General features: G+C 42.3%; 1 protein-coding gene across 1 annotated transcript in view; it reads right to left on the minus strand.

Annotated features, from left to right (window-relative positions):
• Positions 1-320: 320 nt before the first annotated feature.
• The window catches only part of LOC116514640 (maestro heat-like repeat-containing protein family member 6), a 41655-nt gene continuing 28180 nt past the window's right edge, over positions 321-13795 (minus strand). The window contains exon 16 of the mRNA XM_032226256.1: positions 321-576. Coding sequence (XP_032082147.1) covers positions 321-576 — 256 coding nt within the window. The remainder of the gene's footprint in view (positions 577-13795) is intronic.

The following is a 13795-nucleotide window of genomic DNA, read 5'->3' on the forward strand; positions in this document are numbered from 1 at the left end:
CTGCCAGACAGACTTGTTAGCCTGAGGTGCTAACAAGTCTGCTGGCGCTCCTAATAAAGGAATCATTGTTTCAACTACAGAGGGTTTGTTGTGCTTGGGGAGTTGGGTCAGAGCTATTTTGTGTGGTCAGTAGGCTTTGTGATGGTGAGGTCAGGTCAAGTGAGGGTCATAGCAGGTCAAGTTCTTGTGATGGATCTTGGGGTGGATCTTGTGATGGGTCAAGTGTGAGTTGGGTCAAGTGAGGGTCTTGTGGTGGGTCAGGTGTGGGTCTTGTGATGGGGAAGTCACGTTAGGAGAGGGTCACGTTGGGAGGTGATGTGCTAGTTGGAGGTAGTTGCATTGGTTGATTGAGGATTGGGGCTGTCTCTGATTGGTTGTGCAGTTAATCTGAATTCTGAGGGGTTCATAGGCTGGTTGTATGTCTGTTGATGGATATGCTTGTGAGTGTGGCAGGTGGTGGCATAACCGATGATTCTTGTATTCTTCCAATCAAATTGGTATTGTTTGGTGTCAGTGTGGGTAGAGATTAAGAATTTGGGATCATGGTGTTTGACTGCCAACTGGTGTTCATGGATCCTGGTTTTCAATTGATGTTTGTAGAATTGTAGAATTGGTTGCAAATATTACTGTTGAATTTGTAAATTACATTGTTTCTTTCATCCTTCTGTATCATGTGCTATACGCAGATTGTAAAACTGCAGTCTGATTAGTCATGATTTCAAGCTATATGTTTTCTTGAGTCTGATATATCTGCTCTTTAATTAAACTTTAATCCATTAAGCTCAATGTTTACTTTGAGTAGATACATACAGGATTGCATTATATGAAAGAACTTCTCGCAAGGACATCCTTGGTGACATAATGGAAATGATGCAAATCAAGGCTAGATCCTGAAGATGAAACTCAAATACTTTGGCCCACCTTATGAGAAGGAAGGACTCACTGGAGAAGAGCCTAATTCTGGGAAAGATTGAGGGCAAAAGAAGAAGGGGACGATGGAGAATGAGGTGGCTGGATGGAGTCACCGAAGCAGTGGGCGTGAGCTTAAATGGACTCCAGAGGATGGCAGAGGACAGGAAGGCCTGGAGAACGTTGTCCATGGGGACACAACTTCGCAACTAACAATAACAAAATAGCATTCATGCCCTTTCATCAATGATGTCATGACATTTCAGCTGTCACCTTCCTGATGCCTGCTTCAGAAATTAGTCCAAAGTTTTATTAATGGTATAGTTAGATATGAGACTTTCTGGATAGGATGGATTATGAATAATTTCAATGATAATATGACAGATTTATTTTCCTCAGAAAGTCTTGCACTTAGCAGCATGCTGGTTATATAGAATAATGAGTAATCCTTGATTTAAGAATAAACTATGCAAATTTCTTTCGTTTCATCTGTGAATTGTTGGGAAATATGCATTTTAATATGCATATTTTAGTAATATCTGAAGGGCAGAGACATATTTTTCATTTACTTCAAATAAGTTGCCAAGCAGCTCAGTGTCACAAAAATTGGCTTTCCTTTATAGTTTATGACCTTTACTGAGGCATATGCTAAATTTGCATGCGGCATGTAAACTTTTTCCAGATCTGGCTATGTAGATTATTTGATTTCCCTATTTTTAAATTTTGTGATAGCCAATGGCCAAACATTAGAAGTATATTGAATTACACATTAAAGCAATGATACCCCACTGTTCCTCCTGAATGATTCCAAGAACAGCATGAAGATTATTAAAATAAGATACTCCCTGCTCTTGGCTCTTTACAAACTAAAATGCAGGAAGAAACGGTGACGCTGAGGTAAAAGGAAAGTAAAGAGGGCCAAGTTTTGAGGGGAGGGTGTTATTTTTATAAGGATTGCCTAGCCAGAAATGGACTGTTCATAGTGGAATAGATGAATTACAGTGGTGGGATTCAAATAATTAACAACCGGTTCTCTGTCCTAATGAACGGCTGAGTGGGCATGGCTCAGTGGTCATGTGACTGAGTTGGCATGGCCAACTCAACATCACTCACATCAATGGGCGCTTCGCTTTAGCAGTTACAATGTAATAAGGGTTCACGGGAGAGGCAGTTTCTGTAAGCAGGGCAATAAAGATTAGGCTAGAAACAACACCAGAATGTTTCCTTCCTGCCTTCCTTACAGGAATTAGCCCTGTAAAGTGGAAAGAAACAAAAGGAGATTTTTTCCAACAACCGGTTCTCCTGAATAGGTGCGAACTGGCTGAATCCCACCACTGATGAATTACCAGAAAGTTCTGCCTAACCTCAAGATCTGTTATTTATTGTCAGGATTGAGGGGCAACTTGACCAAGTAGGGGAATAAAACAAAAGTGAGTTCCTGGTGGTCTCACTCCTCTGGGCACCTGTTTCATTACAATTTAAACAAGAAGCAATGTTTCTGCTCTTCGTTTTGTAATGCCAGAGGGGTAAGGCCACCAAATATTATGACCCAAAATCCAAACTGACTTTTGACCTACCCAGTACGGCAGATCTTAATCTATTTTATTGATCATCGCACAGTCAGCCAGGACTTGGGATAGGCAGGGATGGATTTTTGATGGCGCTAGATATATCATTGCTGGATGGAAGCTGTTCCAAGTAAAGCTGCCTTCTGCAATTGACTGATGTCGAATTGTCGATGCCAATAGCGTTCAAGTGGTGCTCCAGTTGTTTTGAGATTGCACCCAAGGTGCCTATTACTGTTGGTACTTCCCTTGCTTGCCTTCATTGTTTATTTCTATTACCTTACCTTTTATTCATTAAACATGAACCTCAGTCAACTGAACATTTAAAAATGTTTCACAAATACCATTGACTGGTGCTAATGGTTGATACGGGTTGCTGCCAGTATCCTAGGTATCAACCAAGTATCTTCTTAAAATGTTACATGTTTCATCCATAATCGCATACTTTTGATGGCCAGGTTATGGTATTTCATGATTTTCCCCCCAGTTCTTTTCTTTGAGTCTGACATCTCCTGTACAGTGATATCAATAAACTACGCTTTGGCCCTCAAAAACTGTGATATCTGGGGTGTTGTGTTTCAAATGACAATCCATTTGTATTTGAAAGTCCCAGAAGATCTTCACCGTCCCATTTTCGGTGACTTTTTCCACTTTGTGCTCCCATGACCTTTTGGATACAGGATGTCATATTTTTACATAATGATTGGACTATTATAATTAGTATTACTTCTCTTGTTGTGTTTTAGACCCAGAAAATACAATATTAAGGCAGAGCAGCAGAAAAAAAGCTTTTCATCCTACAAAACATTCCACTACTTCCACGGGTTTTTTCAAACTTTATTTCATAGAAGCCTGGGATTTGCTCAAACACAGCTAATTTTCTTATCCCTAGATCTCTGCCTCTTGACAGGAATTCCGGTATATTAGATCATTAGGTTTACTATGAAGTTCTCCTGTATTTGTACTCTAAAAGTTGCAAGATGGGGGGGATGTAAATAGGTGGGATTTCCCGGGTTCACAACCTGGTCCAGGACTAGAATGTTTCAGAAATCATTTCATATCTAATAAATTTTTGAGCAAAAGCCTGGAGACACCTTGAAGTTAGGGCAAATGTTACTACCGCCCGAACCGGTAATAAAAAAAAAAGCTACTGTTTTGGGTGAACCGATAGCATTTTTAATGTTCCAACAATCAGCTGTGTGACAATCCCTGTGCCACGCGATTTATATCGCTAGAAAGCAGGAAATCCTACTTCCTAGCAAATCTAAATTCGCGGCACAGCTGTTTCCCTCCTCACTGTTTCTACTTACCTTTGCAGACTCAGAAAAGGCTTCTTAATTTCTCCTTTTTTAGCACTGTGTGGTAGCACCTGCGAAGCACACATTTGGTGCACATACCAGTGGTGGGTTCCAGATCCCGTTGCAACCGGGACAGTGCAATGGGGCCCGGCGTCCACCACATGAACGCACACAGCATGCGCATATATCCTTACCTCTTGCAACACCTCTGCAAGCCTCTGCGACACTCCAGCTGCTTGGTGGAGCGTCACGCATGCACCGTGCGCTCTGTGCATGTGCGCGAAGTGCTGAAGAGCTCAAATACAGATAAGGAGCTCGGGCGGGCAGGTGAGTGTACTGCCTGCAACCCACCACTGGCACACGACGCATGCAAAGTGAACTAGTAGCAGACCTTCAGAGCATTTCACCCCTGGTCTGTGGGCCTCCAAGGACACAGAGTCCTCCTAATGATAATAAATTGGACAGACCCTGGAGGGCTGATGTACTGTATGTTTGCAATTTTTAAAGAAATGTTGCTAGATGCTTTGAACATTTGCCTAAACAGAAGGGCAGGGGGTGGGGTGGGTGGAAGATGAATAAATAAAAATAAAAAAGACTTTGAGGGAGGGTTTTCTTTCGTTGGAACGTGGTGGTTTCCCTTCTGGAAATGGGGAGAAATCATGCGATCAATTCACAGAGGCCCCCATACAAACAAAATCCTCAATCAATAATATTAGCACTGCTTTTTCTAATGAAGAAAATGTGGGAGAGGTCATGATTCTCTCTGAGCAAAGCTATTTAAAGCCGGAAGCAAAGTGAAAGCTGAGAGCTGAGTAGCACTCTCTCTTAACTGCAGAGTAGCACATAACCAGTCCTGGATGTAAATCTAGAATCCTGTCTCAATGTGGAATATTTTCAGTAAATTTAATTAGCCTGGTCAGAAAGGTTCAGCAAGCCAGTGCATGACCTGCCTTGGGGATAGAAAAGCGTCATCTAGCACAGGGCTCTCCAACTTTGGCAACTTTTATGACTTGTGGACTTCAACTTCCAGAGTTCCTCAGCCAGCTTTGGGTCTCCAACCTTGGCAACTTTAAGACTTGTGGACTTCAACTCCCAGAATTGCTCAGCTGGCTGAAGAATTCTGGTAGTTGAAGTCCACAAGTCTTAAAGTTGCCAAGGTTGGAGACCAGAGGTGGGTTCCTACCAGTTCGCACCAGTTCGGTAGAATTGGTTCGTCAAATCTACCGAACGAGTTAGAAGAGGTTCCACCAGAAAGCAGGTCACACCTACAGAAGAGGTTCCAAAATTTTTTGAAACCCACCACTGAAACACACAGACACAGACACAGACACACAGACACACACACACATAGACTCACAAGAGAGAGAAAGAAAGAAAGAAAGAAAGAAAGAAAAAAAAAAAAGAAAAAAAAGTGAGAGATGAAAGAAAAAAAGGAAAGAGGGTCAGAGAGACAAAAGGAAGGAGAGAGAGAGAGAGAGAGAGAGAGAGAGAGAAAACACATGGCCAGCAAGCCACTCCCACCAGGTCACATGTGCCGGCAAGCCACTCCCACAAGAAGCCACACCCACAGAGTAGGTTCGAAATTTTTTTGAAACCCACCACTGTTGGAGACCCTTGTGCTAGATGACTAGACCAGGCCCCACCATGGCCACACCCACCCGCAACCGAGGTAGAGAACCAGTTGCTGAAATTTTTGAAGCCCACCACTGCCTCTTGCCCCCTGCCAATATTATCCATATCTCTGTTGAAAATAATAATGATGCAGACTTGGAAATATCATTAATAGGGACTGTGAGTTCCAATTTCAAGGGGAATGGAGAAAGAGAGACCTGTCTTTCTTCCCCAATACATATTGACCTTACTCTCAACCTTTTGGCTATATTTAAGTCCGCCTGTCCTACTGTGATAACATTACAGGATCCCTGCTCCAGCTCCTCAGCCAACACAATCTTGGCATGCTAATCACGCACACCAATTTGGAATAAACCACATTCTTTTTTTTCCAGCCAGACAGCATCCTTTTTAAAAATCAAGGTAAAACTATATACACTTTTGGAAATGCATAAATACCGCCCCCCCACAAGTTGTCCTTGCGGCTACTTCTTAGTTGTGATTGAATGTTCACCATGGGAAAGGCACAGATTACCCAATGCAAATATTCTCTGCCCTTCACAGCCAGGCAGGAAACAAAACCTGTAAGAACATGGATTTGTTTTGGTTTTTCCTCAGCATCTCCAAAGAATAAGCTAAATTCAAAGAATAAGCGCGCGCACACACACACACACAAGCACACATTCCCCCCTTCCTCTCTCACATTCACCTCTGCCCCCAGACCTTCTCTTTCTTCTGCAGACCACCCACTTCCTTCATTACTCTCATTCAGGAATAACTTAAAACAGATTTTTCTCTTTCCTCTCCCTGGAAACAGAACTCAAGTAGATGGCTTGAAGCAGCAAAAGTTCAGGTTCCTCTTTTTCCTTCAGGGCTATATGATAAAGGAAAGAAAAATTGGAGGCAGATCTTTACTGTTTCCTAGCTGTATGTGTGCATACCCAAAAATCATCTCCCACAAAAATGCAGAATGATTTGTATCAGTAGAACGGGGGGACCAGCATTAAAATGATGAGCTCACTCCTTGCTGAAATATTCACAAGATCACGAGTTGAATTTGCTTTCAACTCAATGTCCATTCCTTCATTCCTTCATTAATGTATCTATAATCTCTGTAGCTGTGATGGCGGACCTACAGAGGTGGCACACAGACACCCTCCCTGATGGCATGCGAGCCGTCGCTCTAGTTTAGCTCCACCGCACATGAGTGTGTGCCTCTCACCAGCCAGCTGGTCTTTGGCTCTCTGCTGTTCATGTGTGGGGTTGAGTGTGTGGGGGTCGCACACGCATGCATGGGGGACATGCACAGGGGTGCTGTTGTGTCCCAGCAGGAGCCGTTGGAGCTGCAAACAGACTCCGACAGAGAGGGGCCCTATGAGTCGGCTCTGGAAGATGTGGAGGACCCTGGACAGGGTTCTGACTCCAAGCAGGGACCAGAGAGGCTGTTTGGCCACCAGGAGGCGCCTGAGGCATGGAGCAGCAGTGAAAGCCAAAGGGAGGGTGCTCCTGACCTCAGGCCTTGGAGCAGTGGGGAGGAGACAAGGGAGTTGGTCCTGGATGCCCGGCAATGGCGGACAGATCGACGCAGAGAACAACTATGCAGATACAGAAGATAATTGGACCCAGGTGGTTGTAATTAGGCTCCTCTCAAGATAGTATATAAGCAGAGACTTTGGGAGGAGGCTGTTTGCAGGATTCAACTTAATTATCAATGCTGGAGAAGCTGTTATCTGTATCTGTCGGAGTCTGGGTTGCTGCCAAGGTTCTTTATCTGTTCATTCGTGTTTGGGCTTTCAGCCACCAAGATTATTAGTCCTGCTAATAAAGTGTTGTGGCATTCCAGCTAAGCTTGTCTCAGCATTCATTACTGGATGGAGGAGGGGGTTCAGAACAGATGCACACATTGCATTTTGGGGGTTTGGGTGCACGCGCGGGGCTTTGGGCACTCCAACCAGAAAAGGTTAGCCATCACTGCTCTATAATGATCTTTTGTGGCAAAAATAACAGTATTCTTCATTTTAAAAAAATATTATTTTGAGAAGACAACCTGAATTTGTTACTGTCACAAGCTGATGTATGTAATGTTCATGACCAATTTATTAATCAGACAGCAAGTCAAACTCTAGAACTCTATTGTTCTACAAGATCATTTAATATGTTTATTTTGTATGTGTGTTACTACTTTTGACTTTCCATTACAGATTTTAAACTATGTACTCATTTGAAAACAAGAAACAAATGAGAGAGAGAATGCGGAGCTTATGTACATTAAAGATTTCAGACTATTTCTTTGTTAATATATTTTATTGTTTATATCACAATTCCCTTTCTATATTGAACAGTGTTCAATATAGAAACTACATGAGAAAGAAAAATTGATTAGTAAATATTTTGATGGTTATGTAATTGATATTATAATGGAAGATAGTATTCAATGATTGATATTATCGCATATATGTCTATATCTACATATTATAATGATTATGATTTCAATTTAATTTTATATTTTAACACGTTGGACACCTAGGTTTCAGGCTATTTCTGAAAGTCTCAACGAACAATGGGTTTTTAAAATGTCACAATTGATAAAGATTTTGATAAGGATTTTGTAATCTTATGTATACTTAGATCTGCATAACAATCCTGTCTTCTCCACCCTTTCCCTCTGTTTTAACCTATCGTAATTTAAGCCTTACTACAGTTTAACTGCTACGTAAGTGTGATGAAATGAATGACATTCCTGAAAGTTGTGACTTTTAATAAAATGTTACTCTGTAAAAGGTGCTATTATATTCCTTCTGATTTCAAGATAGATGAAGGAACCGAAGAAGAATTATGCTTCCTTTTACTACTGCTAGATATTACCTTGATAAGACCTCACTTGCAATTCTGGGTCCAGTTCTGGTCACAATGCAAAAAAGATATTGAGGCACTGGAAAGAGTGCAGAGAAAACAACAAAGATGATCAGGGACTGGAGGCTAAAAGTTATGATGAACAGTTCCCTAAATGGGGTATGTTTAGTCTAATGAAGAGAAGCGACATGATAGTAGTGTCCATATCTGAGAGACTGTCACAAAGAAGAAAGAGTCAATCTATTCTCCAAAGCAAGACAAGAAGTAATAGCAATAGCAATAAGCAGTTAGACTTATATACCGCTTCATAGGGCTTTCAGCCCTCTCTAAGCGGTTTACAGAGTCAGAATATTGCCCCCACAGTCTGGGTCCACATTTCACCCACCTCGGAAAGATGGAAGGCTGAGTCAACCCTGAGCCGGTGAGATTAGAACTGCTGAACTGCAGATAACAGTCAGCTGAAGTGGCCTGCAGTACTGCACCTTAACCACTGTGTAACCTCGGCTCTGATGGAAACTTATTTAGAGAGATCCAACCTAGAAATTGTGGATAAAGTTCTGACAGTGAGAACAATCAATCAGTGGAATGGCTTACCTTTGGAAGTTGTAGGTGCTTTTATCACTGGAGGTTTTCAAGAAATGATTGGATAGCCATTTATCTGAATGGAATAGGGTCTCCTGCTTGAGCAGGTGTTTGGACTAGAAGACATCCAAATCAGTGATGGGCTGCTGCAAGTTTGGACTGTTTTGCCCGAAGTGGTAGTTCCAAGCACTGGCTGGCCCCGCCCACTTGTCCCGATGCTATATGGTCCTAGATATCTCACTTTCCGGCTCACCCCACAGCCCAGCTAATTGGCACGCCTCTCCTGTTCTACTAACTATGGCTGACGTAGCAGATGTGCAGGAAGCTACCCCCATCCAGTTGTTAAAGTAGGTGCAACCCACCTCTGATCCAAATCCCTTCTAACCCTGTTATTCTATGTTTAAAGTTGCTTTCTCACTCCTGATAGCTACTTGTAGTCTTCAAAATAGTCTGTATGATTAGTGGATGGAGTGGCTTTCCTCAGCCAGGATCCTGCAACTAGAGTAGTGTTTCTCACCTTCAGCAGCTTTAAGAAGTGTGGACTTCAACTCCCAGAATTCCCCAGCCAGATGAGAGTTGAAATTTCCATTTCTTAAAGATTGAGAACCACTGAACACGAGTGAGCAATAGGAAGGCAAACAGAAACATGGGGATTTTGCTAGAGGAAAGGTGTGTGTGTGCTAGGGGAAAGGTGTATTGACCTCTGATAGCCAAAATAAAGATGATAAGCCAAGGCTCAAGCTATGAAAAAATAAAACATGACTAGATTTTTATTTTCAGGATGAACAGTTCCTAAAGAAGTAGAAAACCAAACATCATTAGTGGAAAGGTGAAAAGTAGCAGGGGAGAAGGTGTTTTCTACTTTAGTGCACAGTGTGTCAAAAGTATCATCTGCCTTTTGACAATTAGTCATGGGTTTATGCTCAGCGTAATGAGCTCCGGGTCTCAGGAAAAAATCCTTTCCGTTTGTGGATGGACAGACAATGTTAGAGCAGCCTAGAAATTTGTAGATGAGATCTTCTTTGATGAGATAGGTTTGTTGTGGGACTATAGATCTCTTGCTGTCAGGGAGAATTGGGATCTTGACTAGAGTTCTTCAACTGAGATTAGAGTGTGCGCACACTTTTTGAGGAACCTCAGTCTCTTGGGGGAACAAAGCCAATCCTCTGTCGTAAGGTTACTCTTTTTGAGGTAAGAGGTCAGTGATGGATTCAAAAGTTTCAGCAATGGGGTCTCTGCCCGATTGCTGGGTGGGCATGGCCATGGTTGGCATGGGCTTTGTCAGCCTCCGCACCATGGCATGGGGGTTTGCCTTCCCCAGGTTCTGGAGGCTTTCCTTGAGCCTCGGGGGGGGGGGGAACTGCCTCCCCCGGGCTCTGGAGGCCCTCCGCAGCTTCCAGGAGGCCTGTTTTTCCCCCACCCCAAGCCTTCACACAGGCCCTGCACTTACCTCTCATCCAAAACAGGCCGCATGGAGACTCCTGGGAGGGGCAGGAAGGGGCAGGGTGCACGGGGCCAGCCAGGGGCGGGATTTGGAGGTTCTCTGAACCAGCCATAATGTTAGCTACAGGTTCTCCCGAACCCATAGCAGCCCACCCCTTTAAGGAGGACATCTGATTGTGGTTCATTCAATCATTAGAAACAGAGCAACAGGTTTACAATGGCTGTATAGCTCACAGGAAAACTTGTTCACCTGGCATAAACTGTGTGGATATCACCTACTTTGTAGAGAAGTGGACCAATACGGTATCAAAAAGAGTCTGGTGTAAATGCTACCTTTCAGATCTGTAATATAGTGAGGTTAGAATAGCTGGAGTTCTGGTCACCCATTTGGGGGCTACATTTGAAAAAGGATCTAAGATACCTGGGAAACATGCAGCAGTGGGCAACCAAAATATTCAGAGAGTTCAAACACCTTTTGAGAAAATAACTAGAACGTTTGGGACTCTTTAGACTTAAAAAAAGGAATCTGAGGTGATCAAGGGATAAAATTTTTCCTTGAATGGAGAGAGTGCACCCCTCTGCCTCTCTCAGACTGGAATCAGCTAACGAGACTGATTAGAAGGAAACTTAGAGCAGAATCTTAAATAGTGCTTTTTCACACACTACAAATCCAGGGAGTTCATTATTATGATACCAAGGAAAATCATTAACTTCCATTGCTTTTAAAATAGGATTCAATAAATTATTGGAAGTGGGGCTATCAAGAACCACTACTCTTGGAATTCAATGTACCTCCATATTGGGAGCAGCAGGCTTTCAAATACCAATTTCAGGGGAAAATAAAGAATGAGAAATATGATCTTTTTTTCTGCTTGGAAACATCCCAGATGCATCTGATTAGTTATTGACCAAAAATGCTGGAACTAAGCAGGGCATCAATACAATATGGGATAGTGACTTCATTCTTTTATTGTCCCAGTGAAATGGACTGATAACACATAAAGCCTTTTTCCATGAACTTCATTATTGTTTTTCACAAAGACTCCATTTAAACATACCTGGGGAAGAAAAACAACTTTTTTGTCTGAAGTCCCAAGCAGCTTTTGTAAGTCACACATCTCTTATTATAATATTTGAATAGTGTGACGTAGTTGCATTCTATTAGCTTCTTTTATATTCTTGAATGAGCTATGGTGGTGCAGTGGTTAGAATGCAGTATTGCAGGCTAATTCTCTGGCTGCCAACTGTCAACAGTTTGAGTTTCACCAGCTCAAGGTTGACTCAGCTTTCCACCCTTCTGAGATTGTTAAAATGAGGACCCAGATTATTGGGGGCAATATGCTGACTCTGTAAAACCGCTTAGAGAGGGCTGTAATTTAGTTTTCCTAAATTTCCCTTTCCACCGGTTCCTATCTACCGGTACACATTAATCAGTTTCCAAGGAGCACAGCACAGATAAATCAAACTAGAAGATCTCAGTGATTAGAGTACAGTACTGCAGGCTACTTCTGCTGATCACTGGCTGCCAGCAGTTTGACAGATCGACTCTCACCAGGCTCAAGGTTGACTCAGCCTTCCATCCTTCCCAGGTCCGTAAAATGAAGACCCAGATTGTTGGGGGCAATATGCTGACTCTGTAAACTGCTTAGAGAGGGCTGTAAAGCACTGTAAGCAGTATGTAAGTCTAAGTGCTATTGCTATGTAGAAAACTATGTTATATTATATAATAATTTTACATATAAATTATGTTATATAGATCAAAGGACAAAAAAATAAGATACAGTATTTCTGCCCCCCTCTTCAGTTTTCTATTTGTGTTCCTCCATCACCTCGTTATTTCTGCCAGCAGCTGCAAGCTTTCAGGATACATTCCAAGGCACATCATTTGTAAACAGAATTTCTAATTCCTTGGAGCCAAATCAAAGAACTGAAAGGACAACTCGCCTTAGTGTTCTTGAGAAATGGCTGTCAGACTTTGTCTTGAACGAAGTTTGTAAACATATATTATCAGTGGAGTGTACTGGCAGGTTGTTATTATTTGGGGGCTAATTCTGAAGTTTAAGTTCTGTGAACAATATTGTCTGCAAAGCGACTTACAAGCTCCTGCTGCTGTGGATTTATGAAGAAAATGAAAAGCTCATTAGGCGGCATTAGAAATAGCCGTGAAAACGTTCTGTTCCAGCTTGTGCACCCAGGTTAGTGCACAAATGAAATGAATATGCGAGTAACTTTTTCATCTGAAAAGGTCAGGTTTAGTCATTACTGCAAGTCTCTGCTATTTGAATTGCTCTGGAGAACATGCCAGGTGAATGGCTCTAGCAACATCCTTTCTATTTCACAGATAATTGTATTGTTGACTGTTTTCCTTCTGGCGCACAAATCCCTCATTGCTTCTTGTAATTCCAGACTGGGTTTTTACTTGCAACTTGTGGTACTTACTAGTCATGATGCTACAACCTAGACATTGTTCAGGGCAGAATAATAAAGAACCAACTGCTCCTGCTCTTTCAGAAAACGAAGTAGGAATTGTACTTCATTTTTAAACATGGTAGTAATTTGTGGAAGCTGGGAGTTGGAACAACCAATGATAGAATGGACAATGCCATGACAGTCATGTTTTCCAGCAAGATCACCATATCCCATCTCATAGATTGCTAGGGAAGCTTTCAACCGTACTACGTGGAGAAGATAGCAGATAGGTTGCAGTGGTGGGATGCTGATGGTTTAACAACAGGTTCAGTGAGGCGTGTGCATGCGTGCCTATAGCACTTGCGCCCAGTGCTGAAAATGGAGCATTTAGAAGCTCAGCTGCTTACCTTCTAAGTCACCAATGGTAAGTAGAACAGTGAAAGGGGGTGGGGAGAAATCAGCTGTGCCACGTAATTGAGATGAGCTAGAAAGCAGGAAATAAAGGAGAGGATAGGACAGGGGCGGGCAGTTGGGTAGGGTCAGCTGATCATCAGAGCTACCGGTTCGTCTGAACTGGTCCAAATCGGCTGAATACTACCTCTGATAGGCTGCCATTTTAATGAGAAAAACCCATCAGAAAAAAATTGAACTCTTCACACACACGCGACGACAGCTACCTTTCACTCGAAAGTATAGCTTCCTGAACCAGCTCATCATTTAAAATGTCAAATCTTCATTATAATCATTTCCACAAATAAGCATTGTTTATTTATGAATAAGAGACCTTTCCACCAGCTGTGCGCTCTCATTCCTGCCTCTCTGTTTCTTCCTATTCTGAAATCCATCACATTTATTCAGTCTGTTTCCCTCCCCATATAAACCTGCTGGATGACTGGTTTTATATTGTCAGTCTGAGTGTGGAACAAGTTGCTGAATGCTGACAATTCTACGCTGCTAACAAACTGTTAAAAGGAAACGTTGAAGCACTAGGGTCCAAAGGAGAATTTTGAGTATTATTTAGAAGAGAGCTGGTTTCCAATAAGAGAATGCAAAAGAACAGTTATGTCAGACAAAGCTCTAGTTTGTTCAACCATTGTTTATTGAATAAGCATGGTTGGTTGAGTT

The sequence above is a fragment of the Thamnophis elegans genome, chromosome 11 (genome assembly GCF_009769535.1).
Source record: "Thamnophis elegans isolate rThaEle1 chromosome 11, rThaEle1.pri, whole genome shotgun sequence".
NCBI classification, from domain to species: Eukaryota; Metazoa; Chordata; class Lepidosauria; order Squamata; family Colubridae; genus Thamnophis; species Thamnophis elegans.